The sequence below is a fragment of the Cyrtonyx montezumae genome, unplaced genomic scaffold (assembly GCF_038088225.1).
Source record: "Cyrtonyx montezumae isolate F1298 unplaced genomic scaffold, pur_monq_1.0 scaffold_3, whole genome shotgun sequence".
Taxonomy (NCBI): Eukaryota; Metazoa; Chordata; class Aves; order Galliformes; family Odontophoridae; genus Cyrtonyx; species Cyrtonyx montezumae.
The window spans coordinates 51,139,308-51,158,663 of record NW_027072034.1 but is presented as its reverse complement, the minus strand read 5'-3'; the positions used below and the strand labels follow the sequence as shown (position 1 = coordinate 51,158,663).

The following is a 19,356-nucleotide window of genomic DNA, read 5'->3' as shown; positions in this document are numbered from 1 at the left end:
TATTATCGGTATGTGTTATCAAGGGTGACTGTGAATGTTTTAGAAGAACTTTTGAACAATAAGCATTTCCTTTCCTGAGATTGCTTGGTTCACTTCTCCCTCAAATAATCAAAATGCTGCTGCTGTCACAGAGTGCTCTGCTTCGCTCCAGATTATTTTCTACATCAGTTCATGACTTGCAGTTCCTGTGGACTGCAAATTAATCCTTAGCAGTCTATTGGCGTGTACTGTACATCCAGGTTCTCCAGGGTATTAATTTGACTATTGATGTAGAAAATACTAGTGGCTGTTAAGGTATATTATGCAGTTCAATTTTGTGTTTATTTTTCTGTATAATCCAGGATTTTGCTTACAAATGTGTAATCACCATTAAGACACTTAAGGCTTGAAAGCAATATAACATATTGGTCATTTTTTTAAGGATGATTTTTTAAAAAATAATGAGCAAAGTAAGTGTGTTCTTTCAAATGACTTTTCAAATGAAGCACTGAATTAGTAATGATTCTTTATAGCCACAAGTGCTGTACAAAGTATATATATGCTATAAAGTAGCCATAAAAAAGTCTGGGCTTGGGTAGAGAAGCTGTAGACCTGTTCTGAAGTATTATTGTGGATCCCTACTTTTCCTTTCCCATTGAAACTAAAGAGAACTTGGGCTGATGCTGGGGAGGGGGCAAGCCCAGGTCCCACCTGTTTGGGATATGCAGCTTTTGGGATTTGGTAATTAAGGAATGTTTCCGTGCACTCCTCTGTTTCATCTGCACCTTACTCTGGGGCTGCATCTAGCAGCAGTACTGCGTGGTTTTGTTGGGAGTGGAAAGGTCAAATGTAAGTCAATAGGTTTTTTTTCTCTCTAAGTTGGTACAGACATTGCAATCCGTGTTTGTATTTACAGGGTTTGTGAACAGCGCTGTTTTCTTTAATTTTTCTTTTTCTTTATTTTTTTCTCCCTCTGCTTAGCAGAGTAGTTGGAATCCCAGAAGTCTGGACTGGGACAGAGTGGATGAATGCCAGAGAGCTGCCACCCTGCTCCTAAACAGGGAGGCTTCAGTCTGGACATGGACGGTGTGTCACTGGCTGTCAAGGAGGAAATCTCCTACATAGGGGGCTCAAGGCAGATGAGCAAAGGAATAGGGAAATATCTTCACTCCACTTTGCTGCATTAAACTCTCTTTGGAAACCCGCAACACTTAATTTAAATCCATTACACATGCCACCCTAGAAGCACAGCCTTATATGTAGAGTGCATGGGCTGTCCTATTATGGGAAATCAACTTCGTTTTGAGGGAAGCACGGAGCATTGCTTCTGCGCAAGTCCTGGAATCTGAAACATGTAGGGGCCTCCAAAGAGCAGGGCACGAGTTACGGTGCCGGCTGGGTGGTAGCGAGGATCCCCGGCTCACCCAGCCCAGCACGGACCCTGCCGGCTGCATCCCACTGAGGCTCCTGCTGCGTGCTGCCCTGTGAACTAGCCGGGGTTTAGATGACACACACAGCTGTCAATCCACAGGGACGAGCCTGATTCCTAAGCGACTGAAGCAGCAAAGTGGGAATATACTTTGCCAAGAAGCATTTCGCTGTTGTTTTCTTTTCCTCTATTTTGTGAAGAGATTTCATGTCTGCTCACGTGCTTTGGTATGAGGAAGTGGAAGATGATTGTAAGTACGAACAGCCTGCTGTGATTTATCACAATGTTCGCTCTGACAGAGCGGTGTAGTCCCACGCAACCCACTAACAGCATGCATTTTTAAATGTTTACTTTCAGAGTCTAAAGGAGAGCAATGGCAGGAGGGGGGGGGGGGGAAATGAAAAGAATTTTTTGTTCTCTGTAAGGGGTGTGAAGTCCTGTTCATTATATATAAAAGAAGTATTCCAGAAATAGTACTCAGCTCTTCTTGGAATCAAAATAATACATTTCTTCCTGAGGTTTTCCACTCATTGAAGAGTGGGGTTAAAAAAAGCTGTTGAGAATACAAATCAATATAGCTGAATAAAAGAGTGTCATTGGGCTAACAGTTTGGCAGCGCATCAAAGGTGTAATCAGTTGCTTTGAACTTTAATGTCATACGCCATTTCCCTCCCTCATGCTAACTTAGGCTGTAAGGGATCTCTCTTGTCACTGAGCTGTCTGGTGGCAGCCGGGCGAGGGGGTGGCAGCTGAGCACTCCCATGCACTTCCCAGAAAAGAGCAGACGTGTTCTCCAGACATGTGCTTGTTTGTTAGTTTAAAGCTATCCTTCATGTGTAGCAAGAGAAATAATGAGGATGCTGGGAGTAAGAGAATGTAGAGAGCCAAGAGTTAAAGAATGGTGAGAGGGTTTTAAAATCCATCTACCACATGCCCAGACAATCTTTCTTCTCCCTCCCCAGTCCGGACATCCCAAAACAGATTGTGCTGAAAAAAATCCAGACTGTCAATGTTGTCCAGACTTAATCTGCAGTCCCCACCCTCTGCTCTGTAATCTATTTTCGCTCTTCCACTTTTAGTGTAGTAATAGAATTCTTGCTTTTCTGTTCTTGTTTTCTGAGGCCAAGGAATGTGTACTCGCTGTCATTTTCTCCCATAACATATGATGAGCTAGCTATATGGACCCTCACATCTGATGAAGCTTCCTGAAAATGACAGTAGATTTTTTTATCTTTGAAGCTAAAAACAGAAAGTGCCAAAGTGTGGGTATGGTCTTATTCCATAGTTTGCATTCCCTTTTTCACGATGAAATCAAATTGCAGTTTCTTGATGTAAATTGTTGTAAATAAGACTTCAGTCAGTTTTGTACTGCTAGGAGAGAACCCTTTTCTTATTGGTCACAGTCTGGAAGTTCAAGAAGGGATAGAATTATGAGTTCAGCATCACTATCTATTAAAAAATAAGGCAGATGACTTCTGAAAATATCCTGTACTTTCAAGATGGGCTTAGGAGTAAGCAATATTATGGGAATTCTTGATGAATTTTACTCCTTATGGGCAAAAGAGCATGTTCTAGAACCAGCTGCATAGTGGCCAGCCTTTTCCATCTGTCCTCTTTTGAAAGGATTAAGGAGAATTTGTTACCTTCCTTTTTCCATCAACTTTCTCTCGAGGACAGTCACAACATCAGCTCAACTGCTCAGCCTCATGGAGGAGTGAGAGCAGCAAGGGAAGCTGGTTGGGTGCTTGTTAAGTAAGGCTGAAAGATCTTTGCTGCTTTGCACAGAAGTTATAATTGCAGTCTGAAGATGTAGTAGGTGAAAAAAGAAAAAAAATAGCTGCGTTAGAGCTTTTGAAAAATATGAATAGCAAACCAGATTTGCATCTAGCAGATGAATAGTGTTCATGACAAGAGCCATTAAATCACTTGCTAAATCGTGTCACATAACTACATTTGTATCTAAAATGAAAGGGAGCTGTCCCAGTGCTTCTTGGGAATTATCTAGCTGAATTGATTTCCTCACCTGTATCCTGACTCTTTTAAAGGGCAAGGCATTTTTTCTCAGTATAATTTGGTATCATGTTGTGAAGGTTTTTTATAGTTGCATTTCAATTAAAAAAGGAAAGCCCTTATCTGCACTGCGTTACAAATGTGTCCAAAATAATCCTCTCAAATTTTCCCCCAGCCTTTACTCAGGATGGGCCACTTCTCCCACCTGTTCCCAGTGCTTAATTTGCTTCTTTCTTGGTATTGGATGACAACTTCTTGCTCTTAGAGCTGAGAGCAGTCATTTATACCTTAGCTTTGCTTTTTTATATCTATTCTTTCTCTTCTTTTGAAGTCTTCTCTCAAACCCTCTGTCTGCCTCTGCCTTTTTCTCTTCACTCTCTCCCCATGTTGCAGCAGTAAAGGCAGGTTCTCTGTCTCCTGCTTTCTCTTGCTTCTGATAAGAATGGCCTTTCACAAGATATTCACCGCCTTGAGCTTCGTTTCTTTCTTGAGCCCTTCTATGAAATGAATAGTTCAGCCTGAGTGAGAGTGGAAAATTCTTGGGGCCGTCTTCTCTGCAGGTTCATTGACAATGACCCCCAAATAATAAAGTGCCAGGGAAATGTGATATCATCAATTTCATTTGGTTTTAATTAAGATGAGATTATTGTAAACTTTATCTCCGAAGCCACCATCCCTGGGGTATTCAGTATTGTATGCGATATTTCTCTTTCTGGCAGATACAAGCCTCTTTTTGTGTCCTTAGTCTGAAATGAAACTCTTCACACAGGCATCCTCTTTTTCTGCTTGGATTTGAAAAAAGTGGTGACTAAAAGTAGGATTAATAATCAAACCAGGGTCAGTGAAGAAAAGAAATGAAACCTGCCTGAAATGTAGTGACCACAAGGGCTGTGTTACCCGTTCTGGTGTTACTATAGCAGTGGTTCATCTAGATTTGTGTTTTAACTCAGGTCAGCAATGAGCTTCTGAAGTGAATTCTCCGATGTCTCTGCTTATCACTGTATACTGGTTGCTGTCCCAGAGTGCACATGCTGCATCCCTTTGGGAGGAAGTCAAACTAGGAGATGTTCTGTGAGAGCTTGTCCAAAGGATGCCATCTCTGCCACTTCAAAATGATGCTGCAAGACACTCAAATCCCCAGACTAGTGCTAGCTTGTCAGCACCAGTTGCTTTACTCTGCCAGAACCCCTTCTGTTTGGCCATGTGATGTGCCAGAGCTGGAAATAATTTGGTGAGATGAGAAGAAGATAGCTGCAAGTCTCCTCAGATAATGGACTGAGAAAAGTACTGCTGGTGAAGCCTGTCCCCAGCCTATGCTGTCCTGGCTTCTCTGACCTAGAGTCACCTCTTTGTTCCCAGTCCCCAGTATCACTGGGGATCCCACCTCACTCCAGGGCAGCATGAAGCAAGTGAAATTGAAAGTCATGTGAAAATGAACCTCTTTACTAATTTCTGATATATATGTTTTTTTTCTCTTTCTTTTTTTTTTTTTTAAAGAAAAAGATTCACTTATGTTGCTAGATCAGCTAAAGTTATTTATAACTGAAAAGGTAAAATATTTGAAAAAAGAAACAAACGCAAAGCACATTAACCCTTAACTAATACTGTGAAATTTTCTGAGCCTGAGATTTGTCCAAAGGGATAAGCTTTTTTTTGTGATCACCCGAGGGACAGGATTAAGCTCATCTATCTTTGTCATGGATTACTGATAGACAGAATCACATTCAACTGGATTGTGAACCAAGCAGCCTTGATTTGAAAAGACTTACTTGTTGATTTTCACAGTACATCTTCAATTAAATGATACCCAAAAGCTAAATCATCATTTAGGAGAATAACCACTGTACTGTGTGATAGCTAACCACTGAAAGGACTCCTCGATAAATTTAGCAGAACTCCGTAGCATCACGGTGCTGTCGAGGAGAACACTCTTGTGATAATACTGGATCACTGTCAGGGGAGGCAGAACAGCACCAGGAATTTTAATATTTTTTTTGCCTTATCAAAGCCTGAGCTTTGTGGAAAGAAGAAATGATGGTTAGCAGACTGTGGCTTTGCAGAGAGACTTTGCCAGCTGGTCTGCACCAGAGAACGTGCTTGTTCATCTTCCCAGGAAAACATGTGGAACAGATAAGACGTTTGTTTTTGTTTGTGGTACTTGTTGCAGATACTACAAAGCCTTGCACTATGTGCTTCTTGCTGTATCTCATGTGCAACAGATTGGAAAAGATTTTAATGATGTGTTCTGAAGGACAGATAGTCTGAATTTTAAGAAAGTCATATTCTTCCTTGGTTCCAATTGCAAGTACTGCTTTAATCTATGCGTATTATTTAGAGCATGAGGCATATTGCTGGGTGGTTTCCTGGATCTTTCTTTCTCTGTTTTGTAAATAATCTAAATCTGTAAGATTTTTTATCATTTGCTTGCAGTCCTTCATTCCTAGAGGGAAAATGTTGTTTGCAAATGTTGCAAGCATGTATAGAAGAAAGTAAGTCAGATTTGAGCAAAAGGATATGTTCTTATAATTTAGAATAAATAAATCCTCTGTGCCTGCTTTTTTTGACCACATCATTTCTCTTGCTGTTGGTAAGGCTTGAGAAAGTAATCTTAAAAAGAAGGCAGGCCAGTGTTTTTTTGAAGTATACTCTGGATGAGATACGTGGCACTGTCCTGATGGAAGACACTAATCACATGTTTCTGCACTGAGTGGAGTCTGCCATCCCATGTGAGGGCTGCCAGCAGGTGACTATGGGTCTGCAGTGCCTGCCAGAGGCCTGCCCACCTTGCCATGCCCCCCTTGAGGCCTTGCTGCATCTAAAATGGGTGCCCGCCACCTCTGGCAGAGTGCCTGCATGCACACACACTTGTAAGGGAAATTAGCCACGCATAAGGCTTTTAATTTCGTGTAGTGCATAGAATTGGAGGAATTTAAAGGGTGATTGGAATTTGACATTTCTGCCTCTTTATTCTGAAAGATACTTTGATTAAAGTGCTGGAAGGCTCGGCTAATGGAGGCGTTGCTGCTATTTCAGATATACTGGGTATGTGATTTGAAGGCAAGCCAAATCACAATGAGATGGAATAATGATGTCCTTGGTTTATTTTTTTCCTTGGCACATTCAGGCTTTGATTGGGTTCTGAGCAAAGCAACAGTTTTTTTCTCCCAGAAAGCTGTGCTGATCCTTGGGGTCTTGCAGCCTGTTATCAAAGCACAGGCCTTTTCTTGTGAAGGTCATGGGTTGCAGTCATGGGGGAGGAGGAGAAAAACTAAAGGCATGAGGGGAGAAAAAATGAAATATTTGCTTACTGGACCTAATCAGATATAAGATTCTTAGATTTCTCTAATAAACATTCCTGCAGCAGCAAGACGCTGACCCAGTAGCTGATGGCATATGCTTCAAAAGACCTATGGAAAACTCTAGGGTTTCTGTCCATTTGTCCTACCTCCAATTGCATTCCAACTCTTGCAGTGTGCCTGTATTTCAGTAGTTCATCTTTTTCTCTCCTTTTACTTTTGCGTGTTCCGTATAAAAGACTGTGAATTGTTTTCTCTCTGAACAAAGCTCACAGCTTCTCAACTGTTGCTGAGTTGTTGGAAAAATAATTATTGTTTTTCTAATTCCATTCCTGTTTTTTCTCAAAGATTGGTAACATAGAGTTAGGCTTTTTTGAGGAGAGCACCTTATGAAGTGTCTGGATGATGGACATCTAATTAAGCTGACAGGATCCGAGAGATAATCTGTCATAAATGAGTTATGCTGAAGTTAGGAACAACTGAGAAGTGTGACCATCTCCTCAAGATGGGAGAAAATAGTGCAAGATGTACAACTATTATGTCTGCAGCATTCTGGGTTTACGAAGTCTGAGCCAGCTCCCCAGACTTTCCAGGCCATCTTACCTAAACCAAAACTGATCAGTTCATAAGGAAAACATGAGGATGTCTGTTCAGGGTGGGAATCGAGAAGGAAAGCAGCACTCCTTGCTAAAGCAGTCACAGTGAGATGATCTCAGGGGGCAGTGATCCTGCCCAGCTTGAAATTGTCTCCTTAAATCTGCCCTACTGAAAAAAGGAGAAGAAATTCAGAAGGTTCCAACCCATTAGGAACTGATCATGAATTTGTAGATAGTCTTTACAAATTTCAATGAACCCCATGTAAACTTTGTGTTGTGACAATTGTTAGTAGCCCAAAAGGAATTAATATTTTGCCCTGTGCTTCAAGAAAACGGCAGTATTTTTTTTATTATTCATTTGATGTGATTTTCTGTCAACCTCCTATCATGTGATTTAGCACGTTTAAGGCTTATTCCCTGCGCTGCTCTTCAAAATCCTGCAAATTATGCTGAAAGTAGAAATCAATATATTTTTACAACAAATTCTAAAGCCACCATTTATAAATGCTTGGTAGACTGATGGTTACTCACTCTCAAAAAATGTAGAAGATCCAGATTAAAGTGTTTGCTCAGCTTCAACTCTGTTTACAGAGGAGAAAGCTTCAGTTGCATTGGATGTTGAGTGGAAACCAAAGGTGAAGCCAAGTTACTTTTCACAAAAAGGGATTCTTGTTTTCTCGCCAACATGCGAACAATTCCTTTTATAGTAGTCTGTAAAGGACAAGCGTGTTATAGAGTTGATTCTGTCTCTTCTGTTCTTCCTAATTATTAAAAAGCTCTAACAGAGTATGGAGAGAAACATAATACTATGATATAAATGATGAATTAAACAAGCAGTTATCTCACAGTAGAATATAGAACACTGTAAGGGAAGAAAAGATTTTTTGATATAGGAAATCACCATGAATCTGAATTTTAAATATATATATATATTTTTTTTAAATTGTGATATCTGCAACCTTGCAATTGAACAATGCAGAGTGGCTCTGTGATACTGATATACTTTTAAAAATTGTTGCTTGAATCAGTACCTTCATCTTTCTGTAGAGCATTGAATTTGTACCTCGTATCAGCTTACTCTGTTTGGAGTAAAAGATATCCCCAGTGAAATGGCATTTCCTACCTGATTGACAAAAACTTTAGAGATTGTACGTTGTGCCACATTTTTGCTTTGGGAAAACAAATGAGACTGATAGTCTCTCTTCATGTCCTGTCAGAAAGACAAGTATGTTCATAATAAATCCCCAAAACCTTCTATTTTTAGTACAATGACTAACTTAAAATGTTTTTTCAACTGTTAGAGCTAGAAGCTGTAACTGGAAACACATTATGCTTGGAAACGAACTGAATGTTCACTGTTTCATAAGGACAAACTGGTCTTCTTAGGGAAGAGCTGATGAATTATGGATCACAAATTCTTTCTACTGATATTGTTTTCAGCTCTCTTTATTTCTTCTTTAGACTTTCCATTTTCTCTGGGATGTGTATTTTTTGCTTTACTGCTTTTGTTTCTTTAAATAAATATTTTCCTCCTCCAAGGAGATTTGCTAGTTTTTTGCATATTATCTTAAGCTGACTTAACAGTCATTTTGCCAAGTCTTCCCAGCTGCTGCTACTGCTGAATTGATTCGTTTTTCTTATGACATATTTTAGACAAATGTGAAAAAGAGTTTATTTGACCAGTGATTCTCTGTTTAACTGAAGAAAGACCATAATTTGAACAATGATGTGGCCTGACATATTTTTCCCTAAATTTACTTGTTGTAGGCACAAAGGTTCTTTGACTCATGCTTGGAAAATTCTCCTCTAGAATATAGATATCCTGGCCATAAATAGTAGCCAGGGGATTCAGTTTCTCCTGGTGCAATAAGTCAGTCTTTGGACATTTTTTCACTGATGAGAAGCCCCTAGGAGTTGTTACAGCTGTCTTGGAATGGCTCCAGAAACTATTCCTTAGCCTATATACTGATGAAATTTCACAGAGTCACAGCCCAGCTGAGACTGGAAGGCCCCTCTGGATATCATCTAGTCCAAATTCCCTGCTCACAGTAGGGTCAGTGAGGGCAGGTTGCTTAGAGATGTAGACTCAGGTTTTAAATATCTGAGGATGGAGACTCCATAATCTCTCCAGACTGTGTGTTCCAGGGAATGGTTACGCTCACAGGAATGTTTTGGTATTTTTGTGTCTAAATAGAATGTCCTGTGTTTCAATTTATGCCAGTTTATCATTCTGTCAGTGGGCACCAAGGAGAATACTTTGACTCCATCTTTTCCGCTCTTTCCAATCTGGTAAGATCCCCCTGAGCCTTCTCTTCTTCAGGTTGAGCAGTCTTAACTCCTCATAGGGGAGATGCTTCAGCCCATTAATCCTCAAAATGATCCTTCACTCAGCGCCTTCCAGTATGCCCACATCTCTCTTGCACTGGGCATCCCAGCTCTTCTCAGCACAGGAAGCATCTCACAAGAGCTGATTCAGAAAATTGTAAGATCTATTTCTAAACAACACCTTTTTATAAGAGAGAGGGTATTTTTGAACCAAAAAGGAAATATACTGCTTCCAGGATTCCTTAAGTTGATTCTACTTCTTTCAAAGTTATATTCTGTTTCAATTTTACAGCAAACGGATTTGCCTAATCTGTATTTTTATTTTATTTTATAGTAATCCTTTGTATTCTAATTTGCATCCTCTGGAGGCTGTTTCTTGGTCTACAGCTATATCCATGGCTTACAGCCATTCATGAGAAATTGCTTTCAGAAATCCTGTATGTCTTTCTCATGCAGAAACAGCACAAAACTCTGGGGTAACAGCCTGAGGCATTTTCCTAATAAACACCAGAGATTATGTTATGTTTGTTTGCTTATAATGATGTATTTCTATAGTAAAAATCCCTATATTTTATGTTGGTGTTGTTTTGTTTGGAGAATGCATTCCCAGTTGCTGTACCTGATTTCAGAATACACTAATAGTTTTTATTGTACTTTTCATATTTTATACTATCTAGAGCATACAGTTTGAAATAAAAATGAATGCGTCAATAGTTTACTGTGCAGGTATGTAGCATAGTCAATGTATCTACAAGCATTAACTGAATATTAATTGTTGATACACTGTGCAAAATCCCGAGGTCAGAAAGGGATTCCAAATTTGTAATCATCATAACCAAAACTTGGTGTGTTTCAGTAGATGAATACTAAAGCTAGGTTGGCAGGAGAGAGCAAGAACATATTTCCTAGATGAAGAGTGAAGTTGTCATTGCTGTGGCTTGGTCTGAACTCACAGCTGGAAACAATCAATTATATTTCTGGAAAGAGAGACCTAGAGAAGAATTTATGAAGCTTCAAGCACGCTGTATGATGGTGGTCACAGTTACTAGCTGTTGAGGCAATTGCCAAAAGATTTAGTTTTTCTGAAGGGTATCACTGGATTCCTGGTAACATGATAGGTAAGGAAATGGTAAGAAGGTATTTTAATAATTACAGCATTAACCCAGTTAAAAAATGCATGTGTTGTGGAGAGTCTTTCAAAATAGATGTGCATGAGGAAGAAAAAAGGCAACAAACATCACTTCGGTTTATGTCATTATATAGCTATGATTCAAATAAATTCATAATCTAACAGTAAAATAATCTATGTGGAATGAATGATTCAATCATTGTAATTAATATTGATATAACAATTGAAAGTACTATTTGTGTGAAATTGTATGCACACTTCAATTAAGCTGTGATATAAATGCAATTTAAAATGTTACTGCAGACTAAGTGTAACACTCAAGCCTGACTTCATGCAGAGAAACCTTTTTATGGGGCCTTAACTATTAACAATATCATTATCATTTTTAACAGACAAAAGTGTCAGTGCTGTTACATAGTCAGAATTGCACCAGAAAATCAATGAATCTCTTGTTTTAGAGGCTAATAGTTAGCATCCCTAGATGTACAAAATAATTAAAGGACTTGTTTTGATGATGGAAATATTATGATAAACAGTGGATGCCTTTCAAAGATGAGAGCTGTTGGAGACTGATGGAAAAGCAGGAACTAGAAGACTGCATAAAATCACATGGAGATATGTGGGGAAGCAGCAGGGAAGCAACCAGCCAGAAGGAAGACAGACTGAGCTGGCGGAAGGAGTTGAGATATGGGAAGGAAAGGGCAGATGTGGAACTACACGAAAGTAATGCATGTTTGCAAGGAACTTGCATGAAAATAGAAGATGCAGGAGGCTCTTAAGAATAACAACTAGGATTAGCCGCTACAGAAGGTTATTTTTCCTTAATTTCTCATCTGCATCTTTTTCTGTGTGTCTTCTCACCTGGATGGCGGGTAGGTTTCAAATACCTTGCTGGGATGGAGTTAGAACTTCCACAAAATGAGTGAGGTGATAAGGGTGAGCAAACACATTTCTAACTCAGAGGACTTTTCAGTTCTACCCTCCCCACCATGACAGGCCTGTTTTATGGCCACTTCAATAGGTCTGTGTGTAGTCCAAGTCATCTTGTTCTCTGTCTAGAATAAACCATAACATTTGTTTGATTGTTTTGATATGGTATAAATTATGAATTACACCTAAGTTGTGGTGGATCTAACTCATCACAGCCTAAATTTCTGCTTAGGTTTTGATGCTAAATGGGACATCTGCATTATATGTCTTTTCCTCTCACCCAGTTTATGGATGGGAATACCTTGGTATGAGCTTGCTTTTTCTTGTTAAAGGTCAGAAAAGAGACTGCCGTAGACACTAGTACCCAGGAGGAGTCCCTGGGAGGACCCTGTGCTTTTCCAAACAAGTAATCACTGTGCTGACATTGTCCTTGGGCCGACTACATCCATGTGGGCTGGGACTAATCCATTTTATGCACTGAAGGCTGCAGGCCATGGAGGGAATGCTGCCATGCCAATCTGGGGCAAGGCCTCAGCCTCACAGACCCACACACTCCTGAAACAGACATGTATTCATTAGGACTGACACAGGGAAGAGAGGAATGCTGCATTTTCGTGGAGACTCTACAGCAGTGCTTCCATTGCTGGTTGTATTAATCATTGTTTGGATAAAAGTGCCCTTGCCAAACTATGTGTCTCTGGGTCTTTCTCACTAATGTATTGTCATGGTCCTCCCTTAGCCCCGTTCCTCCCACATGCCCAGAAAAGTTAGATTTAGTTTTTGCCTATTTTGGATAAAAGAAGTTTGGGAGCCTTTAACTACTTAGCACAAAAAGCTGGGAAAGTTGAAAGGAAACTGCCTTTCTCACCAGGTGAAGAGACTACTGACAAATGTCCGGCTCAGACTCTTTCTTCACTCCCTTTCTTGTCAGTAACTTGAAATTTTTTGAAGTAGTAGTATGGATGGCTGTGACCACTGATACTGAATTCTTCTATTCCTTTTTTCAGAGAGCTCCTCATTACTGCTAAGAACTATCTCAGCATTTACACTACCAGACTTGACCCCAAAATCATCAGTGAGATAAACTAATCCATTCTCACTGTCTGAAATGATCTTACTCCCTTGCTGCTATAGAAAGCTAGAACCACTGCAAAACAAAACAAAAAGCTATCCTCTCTGATCCTGTAATCATCATGCAGCAAGCAGGAGTTACTGTGGATTTTATTTCCATGGTATAGATAATATTGCCTCTTGATCTGAGAAAAAGGCTGTTTTCACCTATGGTACTTTGGTGCTTATCTCCAAGGAACACAAGTCTCACACTCTATGATGAGGCTTCTTTGAGACAAAAAAAAATAAGTACTCCCTTAACATGGTAGGAAAGTCTGACTGTTTCCTGATCTTCTCCAAAATGAGGTTTGCAGACATTCCAGTGTCTTCAACTGTGAAGCATTTTTGTTTTCTAGAAAAGCTCTTATCCCCAAATCATTTCTTTCAACTGACCATATACATACTTTTATATTTAATTCCCTCTTGATCCCTGTAATCTCCTCTCTTTCTTCCTTAGACATCCTCAATTCCTCTTGCTGTGTGTTCGCTCTTTCTTATTGCTAGATACTTGAATACTGAGGAAAGAGATGACAGAGAAAAATGTAGTTTTCTCTTGGGAACTGAATTGAAATCCTTCAGCTGGAATAAAAAAAAGAGTCTTAATGGTCTTAGAAGAAAAACAATGCTTGCATTTTCCTGTTTGTTGTAACATCCTGTAGTGTGTTTTTCTAGGGAAAGTTAGTACTGAATTTCATAAATTTCATGTTTGATATATACTGCATTTGGTGTTACAATACTATGAAATATTAATAAATGTATAAATCTTTTCCCTTGGCATTTACTGTGAAACTTGACTGACTGCAGCTTCTCTGATTTGCTAATTCATATGTCTAAGTCAAGTACAACAATGCTGTGTTCAAAGATTCTTTTTGATAATAACTTGACTTCAGTCACACTGTGAAGAATGTCTGTGATGATTTTCTCTTCTTCTCATCTTGCTGCTTGCATTGAGGATGACCTAACTGCCTGCTAGAAGTTAGTATTATTTGTCTCCAATTAAGTTCTTGTGTCTCTAATGCTGCAGTTCCTTTAAACTCACAGAAACACGCAAGCCTACTGTTGAAAAAATGCTATGGTAATTTCCCAGTTCTCCCTTAGAAAATAATTTTGCTGTTCAAAGATTGCTGTGCTTTGTATGTTTACAGGATAAGTTTAGTTTCTCCACAATGGTAATTAGTTATAGTTCAAAAAATATTGAAACATCAGCCAGTAAGGGTTCTTGGTGTTTGCAACATCTTGGCAAGAGAGTGAGTTCTTTCTAGAAGAATTCAGGGCTTTTCTGCTTTGAGGAATTGGCTTTTAGAGTCAGGCAATTAGATGCACTTGCTAGGTATGGATTCACCCTTTTTCCATTAACACAGATATATGTGTTTTGATCAAAATTGAGAAATTGTTTCAAGAGCTATTTCACAAATGTGTGGTCATCATTATTGCTTAAATGTACAACATAATTCAGTTTTTGTGCTTAAAACATTGCCACTCATGGTTTCCCTGACTGTTGTTTGAATTCGCTTCAGACATTATTTTAGAGAACTCAGGTAATTCTGCACAGGATTAATACATTATATTTACGTGGTATTTATCTATATCTGTATAAGTGTTTGCTTGTATGAGAGAAATGCTGAATAACATAATGTTTTCATCCTTTTATTTGCTGCTTTGTACATACATAATTTCAAAGTGAGAATAGTCTAAAATCTCATCATTACAAAAAATGTAGGAACTGTACATATTGTAAAACTGTTCTCTCCCTAGTGATGAAAGTGCAACTACTGTGCCAATTAGCTATGAAAAGGCTAAGGAGGGGGTGGGAGGGGATCTAATCATTGTCTTAAGCTGCCCTAATAGGTAGCTATGGAGAAAATGAAGAAAAATTCTCAGGAGTATACAGGGAAATTATGAAACGTGTTTCCAAAAATAAAAATTTTGATAAGATAAAAAAATAAATAAATATTTCTTTTCTGAGGATCACCAGCTGAGCACTAGAGTAGATTACCCAGAGGGGCTGGGGAATAGCTTCTTTTGGTTGTGTTTAGAGCTTACCTGGATACAGCCCTGTACTGTTAGATCTGATTGATGAGTGACCTGCTTCGAGCACAGCGTTGAACTAGATGGTACCTTGCAACACATATTACTGTGTAATTCTATGTTTGCTTTATGAAGAATGACCTGAGCATTTTTAACTCGCATTAGAAATATAGTTCTAAGTTATTTCTAATGAAACCACTGGAATATGGGTAGTCATCTGTAAATTATCAGTTGAATGAAAAATTTATTTTGGAAAACTACTTATTTTTGTGGGGTTATTTTTGTTGTTGTTGTTCTTTTCCCCCTCAACCTCGAGTTTTTCTTTGCTTGTTTGTTTGGTTGGTTGCTTTTGCATTTTCTTTATTCCCCTAGGACTGATCTACTGATTCTATTTTGTGCTTAACTATATTTCAGTGAATTTCTGTGCTAGCTGCGTTTTTTTGACATAAGGTTCTAGATTGTAGTTTCTGCAACCCTTAGAACTACTTCTCAAAGTCATATATAAATAACACATATTCTAGCGTAAAAATTCTTTCTGTACTTAGTAATACAATCAAGACATGTTTAGATTCATGTTACCTAATGGAACTTAAAGCAGAAAGGCTCTTTTTTTATTGTTGCATGATGGTTGTGCCCTAAGCTCTGCATAGCTGTTTGTCTCAATCTGTGGGCCTTATGCAGCCCTTCCAGTAGTTTCTACTGCGCAGAAGTAAGACAGATTTGACCTGGATTAACTGGAGCACAGACTCCTAATGAGCCAGATGGATGAACATTCCTGTTTGGCGGAGATGGTAGTTACAATACTTGCTACAAATATGTCAGCAGTTGCCTTGTTTTTCTCCTAGAGGAAATAAATGATTTATATCTTTTTCTAGAGTGGTTGAGTAATAACTGCTGTGAAGCATTTCCTTTGTGGAAACCTCATTTTATGTCATTATGAATTTTCCAGAGAGTGTCCAAAGTAGGAACTGGAAATGAGATTCCCTCTGTGACCCTGGCAGGGAAGAATACCTGCCATCTTGCCCTGAGATGGGTAAATAATCCAAGTGAGAGCATTGTCATTCCACTTCAATTTTAAATAGGTGGTCTCCAGAAATGCTGATTTAATTATATTTTTGTTCAAGGAGGGAAGAAGATTCTTCTGTCATGCTGTTTTGGTATTAAAAGAACATAACCTGACTCCCTTTTACCTTTAAACTTTGATTTTCTCTTAAATTTATTTTGTGCATTAGATGTTGTCTTTGCTGAAGCTGATAGGTATTATACCTCTAACTTGAATTTGCTGATCAAATACTTTGCCCATGAGCAAATTCCATTCAGGAAGACGGAATTCCTTTGAGAAAAGGGTGCAGGCAGACTTGTCAGGGCTGCATGGGGGTTTTTAGTTAATTCTCATGCCTCCATGAAAGTGGGAATAGGCAGAAAAACTGCTTGGAGTTATGCATTAGGAAATAATTTGTAGGATGCAAAACTGAAGACCCCTACTGCTCAAGTGTAGAAAGCCTCTGTGTGTGGATGTGCCTGTTCTTCAGGCTGCTTTGTCCTGGCAGCAAAGGAGTGCAGCCGTCCCTGTCTGGCCAGTTCTGTGAAACACTATCTGGGTGCTGTGTCATAGACACAATGTCGACATGTTGTGTGCAGCTTAAATAGATGACATTCTCAGTGCAGATCTTTTATCACCTCCCCTTGTGCCATCTCATTCAACTTCAGAGAGCTTTCCCATGGGCTGGTAGTGCTTTCACAAAGCATGTAAGGATGGGGCATCCTCTGCGTGCGTATCGGCTGCCCTCACCCAGCTCTGCTGTGTGTTTGTGCTTGTGCCAGCTTCTGCCTTCCAAGATGAACAGGGGAGCATAGCTACAGATACATATATAATCAGGGAAATATGTTTGAAAGACTGTGTGATGGGGGGGATAACTTGCAAAGAGATTGGGTTCTCCTACTTCAATACTAAAAGGGAACAAGTCTGTTCCCCAGTGTAAAAATTCCTGCAAATTCACTGGCAAACTGTGAACGATTCATAAAGACCACGTAACTTAATAGCTCTTCTTCTAAATTCCGTTTTGACCTTTCTGCTATAAAAGACAATTCCTTAGAGTCTCCAAAGGTACAGTTCATCACTCTTTGGCTTAGTGTTACCGAGCAGTATAGTAAGTAATAGACCTTATTACAGTTACTTTTTTCTCTTTGCAAAACCATTACGCACCTCTTTGACCTTTACAATAAGAAGTGCCAATACGATTCAGCAAATGTTTCCAGTATTAATTTCTGTTATTCAGAATTACAAATAAGTGAATGTTAATCTATATGGACTATATAAAGCCTATTTTATTTCTTTTTAATTTACTCATGCTTTGACAGATTTTTCTCAGCTCCCCTTCACCCTATATCCTCTCTTGTTCTTAGTCCTTTCTAAATGTTTCCTCTAATTGCATCCTAACAGACTTGAACAGAATTTCCTGTACACCATGGGATTATGTGACAAAAAGCCCTGTAAATTACCATAAGTCAACCATGTAAAATTGATAATATATTTTCAGTTTCCTACAGTCCTGGGCAGCCTGTTAATCCATTCCTTCCACTTACAAACTTAATACCTCAAGGTGTTTTTGTTTGCTCTTTTTTTCCCCTGCTTAAGCTTGTTTGTTTAAACAAGATCCTATTGCTAAGCAGTGTGCATATGAAAAGAAAAGCATTACTAAATTATGAAAGGAAGATTCATGGAGTTCTTGATTGTTAAGGGAACAAAACAATTTGCCCTTCAGGGTGTGACCTTCTCGAAGATCAAATGTGTTATTGCTAAACCACAGAAACTGGGGAAAAAAAACCTCTCCATATTTCTGTACTCTTGCACACAGATTGTATTTCTGCTTGTGGATGGTTACCTGTGAGGACATAGAAATGGGTTTTAAATGTGGAAGGAGGGTATATGTTGCTGTTATAATGTTCTTTGCTTTTGTGATTTCATTTTTCCTGAAGGCAAGGAGAGGGTGAATTTTGTGAGAAAGTGAGATAAAATCAGTGTTTCATGGATGCTTTTTTTTTATTATTAACGATTTATTATTATTATTATTTTGTTCAGCTGAATTATTGAATATATACGATTAGAATTGCAGCCACATGAGTAGTGGTTTTTCAGTTAGCTTTTGCTCTGACACAAAGTCTTTGCACTCATTCACTTCGTAAAATTTCCTCTGCTGATGTAAGTGGACATTATTTACTTAACTTTAATTGAGGAGCTGGACCAGGGTTTGATCTCTTTTTAGAACTTGTCCAACTTCTCCCTTTATGGCCAACAGTGCAGTACCAGATTTCTTCTAGCTGAATACATGCACTATATATAAAAAGTAACTAATGACCTTTAAATAGTTACCATAGGCAATTTTTAGCTTGTTATAATAGTTTCAAGCTATTTGGATGTCCTGGCTTTGCTGCAGTATGCAGCACATTAACATTCCTGAGCCCAAAGGGACATTTACTATGAATTGCAACAGTGTTTTCCTCTGTGATGTCTTTCCAGTCTTTCATGTAGTAGACTTCTTATCTGTGGGAATATACAGTGAGCTGTATTAAAATCTGCTACTGTGGGCAATCTACCAGAAAAGAGATTTCAGTCAACAACTACCTCCCATGCCACCCTTACACCTAGCAACCCCTCAGCCCTTCATGCAAAGAAAGCACACTCCCTGGAAATTAGAGACTGCCTGTTATTGACTAGTGACATGCATTGCAAATGATAATAGTCGCACTAAATTTCAACATGTACACAGTCTACATCTAAATACAAAGCAGAGGATGCAGGCTAAGATTTGGAAGAATGCGGAAAGCCTATTTTCTGACATAATAGTGTTGAAGTGTGCTTTGTAGAGAATGTATCCTCATGCTGGGAAATCATTTTTTGTACAAATAAAAAGCTGTTAAGCTGTCATTGGAATGACGGTCTTGTTAAGCGGTAGTCCTCAAAAACAGAGGATAGAAATTGAGCATGGCAGTATGTAGACTCCATGTGTACACATTTTGTTGAGCCTGTGGAATGACAGCAGCAAATATTTTACTTGCTTGCAGTTTTTACTATATTTTAATTTTCCAAACATGTTGCATGTGTTAACTGTAGATGGACCAATATTATAGAATACAGTAAAAATGAAAAGATCTTGAATAAGAAAGGAAGAAATAGCTACTGTCATCGAAGTGCCAAATAAATAACCTAAAATTCAAATGGAGATAAACGTGTTATAAGAACTGCTTCAGTTTATTGAGAAAAAAGTATCAAGAGGTCAAGTTGCTGCATGTTGGGGAATGATAGAGTGCTGCCAGTCTAATAGTACCATTGTTTTCCATGTACTTGGCACTATGTACTGCTGTGGTGACTGTATTTTTTTCTTGATATTTGCACTTATTTTCAGGCAGTATGTTGTGAAATGGCTGTAAACTATAGCAAGACTTCAAAAAAATTAATCTATGAATCAGAAAGTCTTTTACTGTATTTTTTTCCCAGCATGCTGTCTTATGTGAGGGTGAAGC

General features: G+C 38.8%; 1 protein-coding gene across 10 annotated transcripts in view; it reads left to right on the top strand.

Annotated features, from left to right (window-relative positions):
* Positions 1-1,368: 1,368 nt before the first annotated feature.
* The window catches only part of DMD (dystrophin), a 961,436-nt gene continuing 943,448 nt past the window's right edge, over positions 1,369-19,356 (top strand). For 4 of the 10 annotated variants that reach the window (XM_065741530.1, XM_065741533.1, XM_065741532.1 and 1 more), the window contains exon 1: positions 1,369-1,658. In XM_065741530.1, coding sequence (XP_065597602.1) covers positions 1,616-1,658 — 43 coding nt within the window. In that variant the 5' untranslated portion in view covers positions 1,369-1,615. The remainder of the gene's footprint in view (positions 1,659-19,356) is intronic. The other 6 variants (XM_065741536.1, XM_065741534.1, XM_065741537.1 and 3 more) reach the window with 2 other exon arrangements.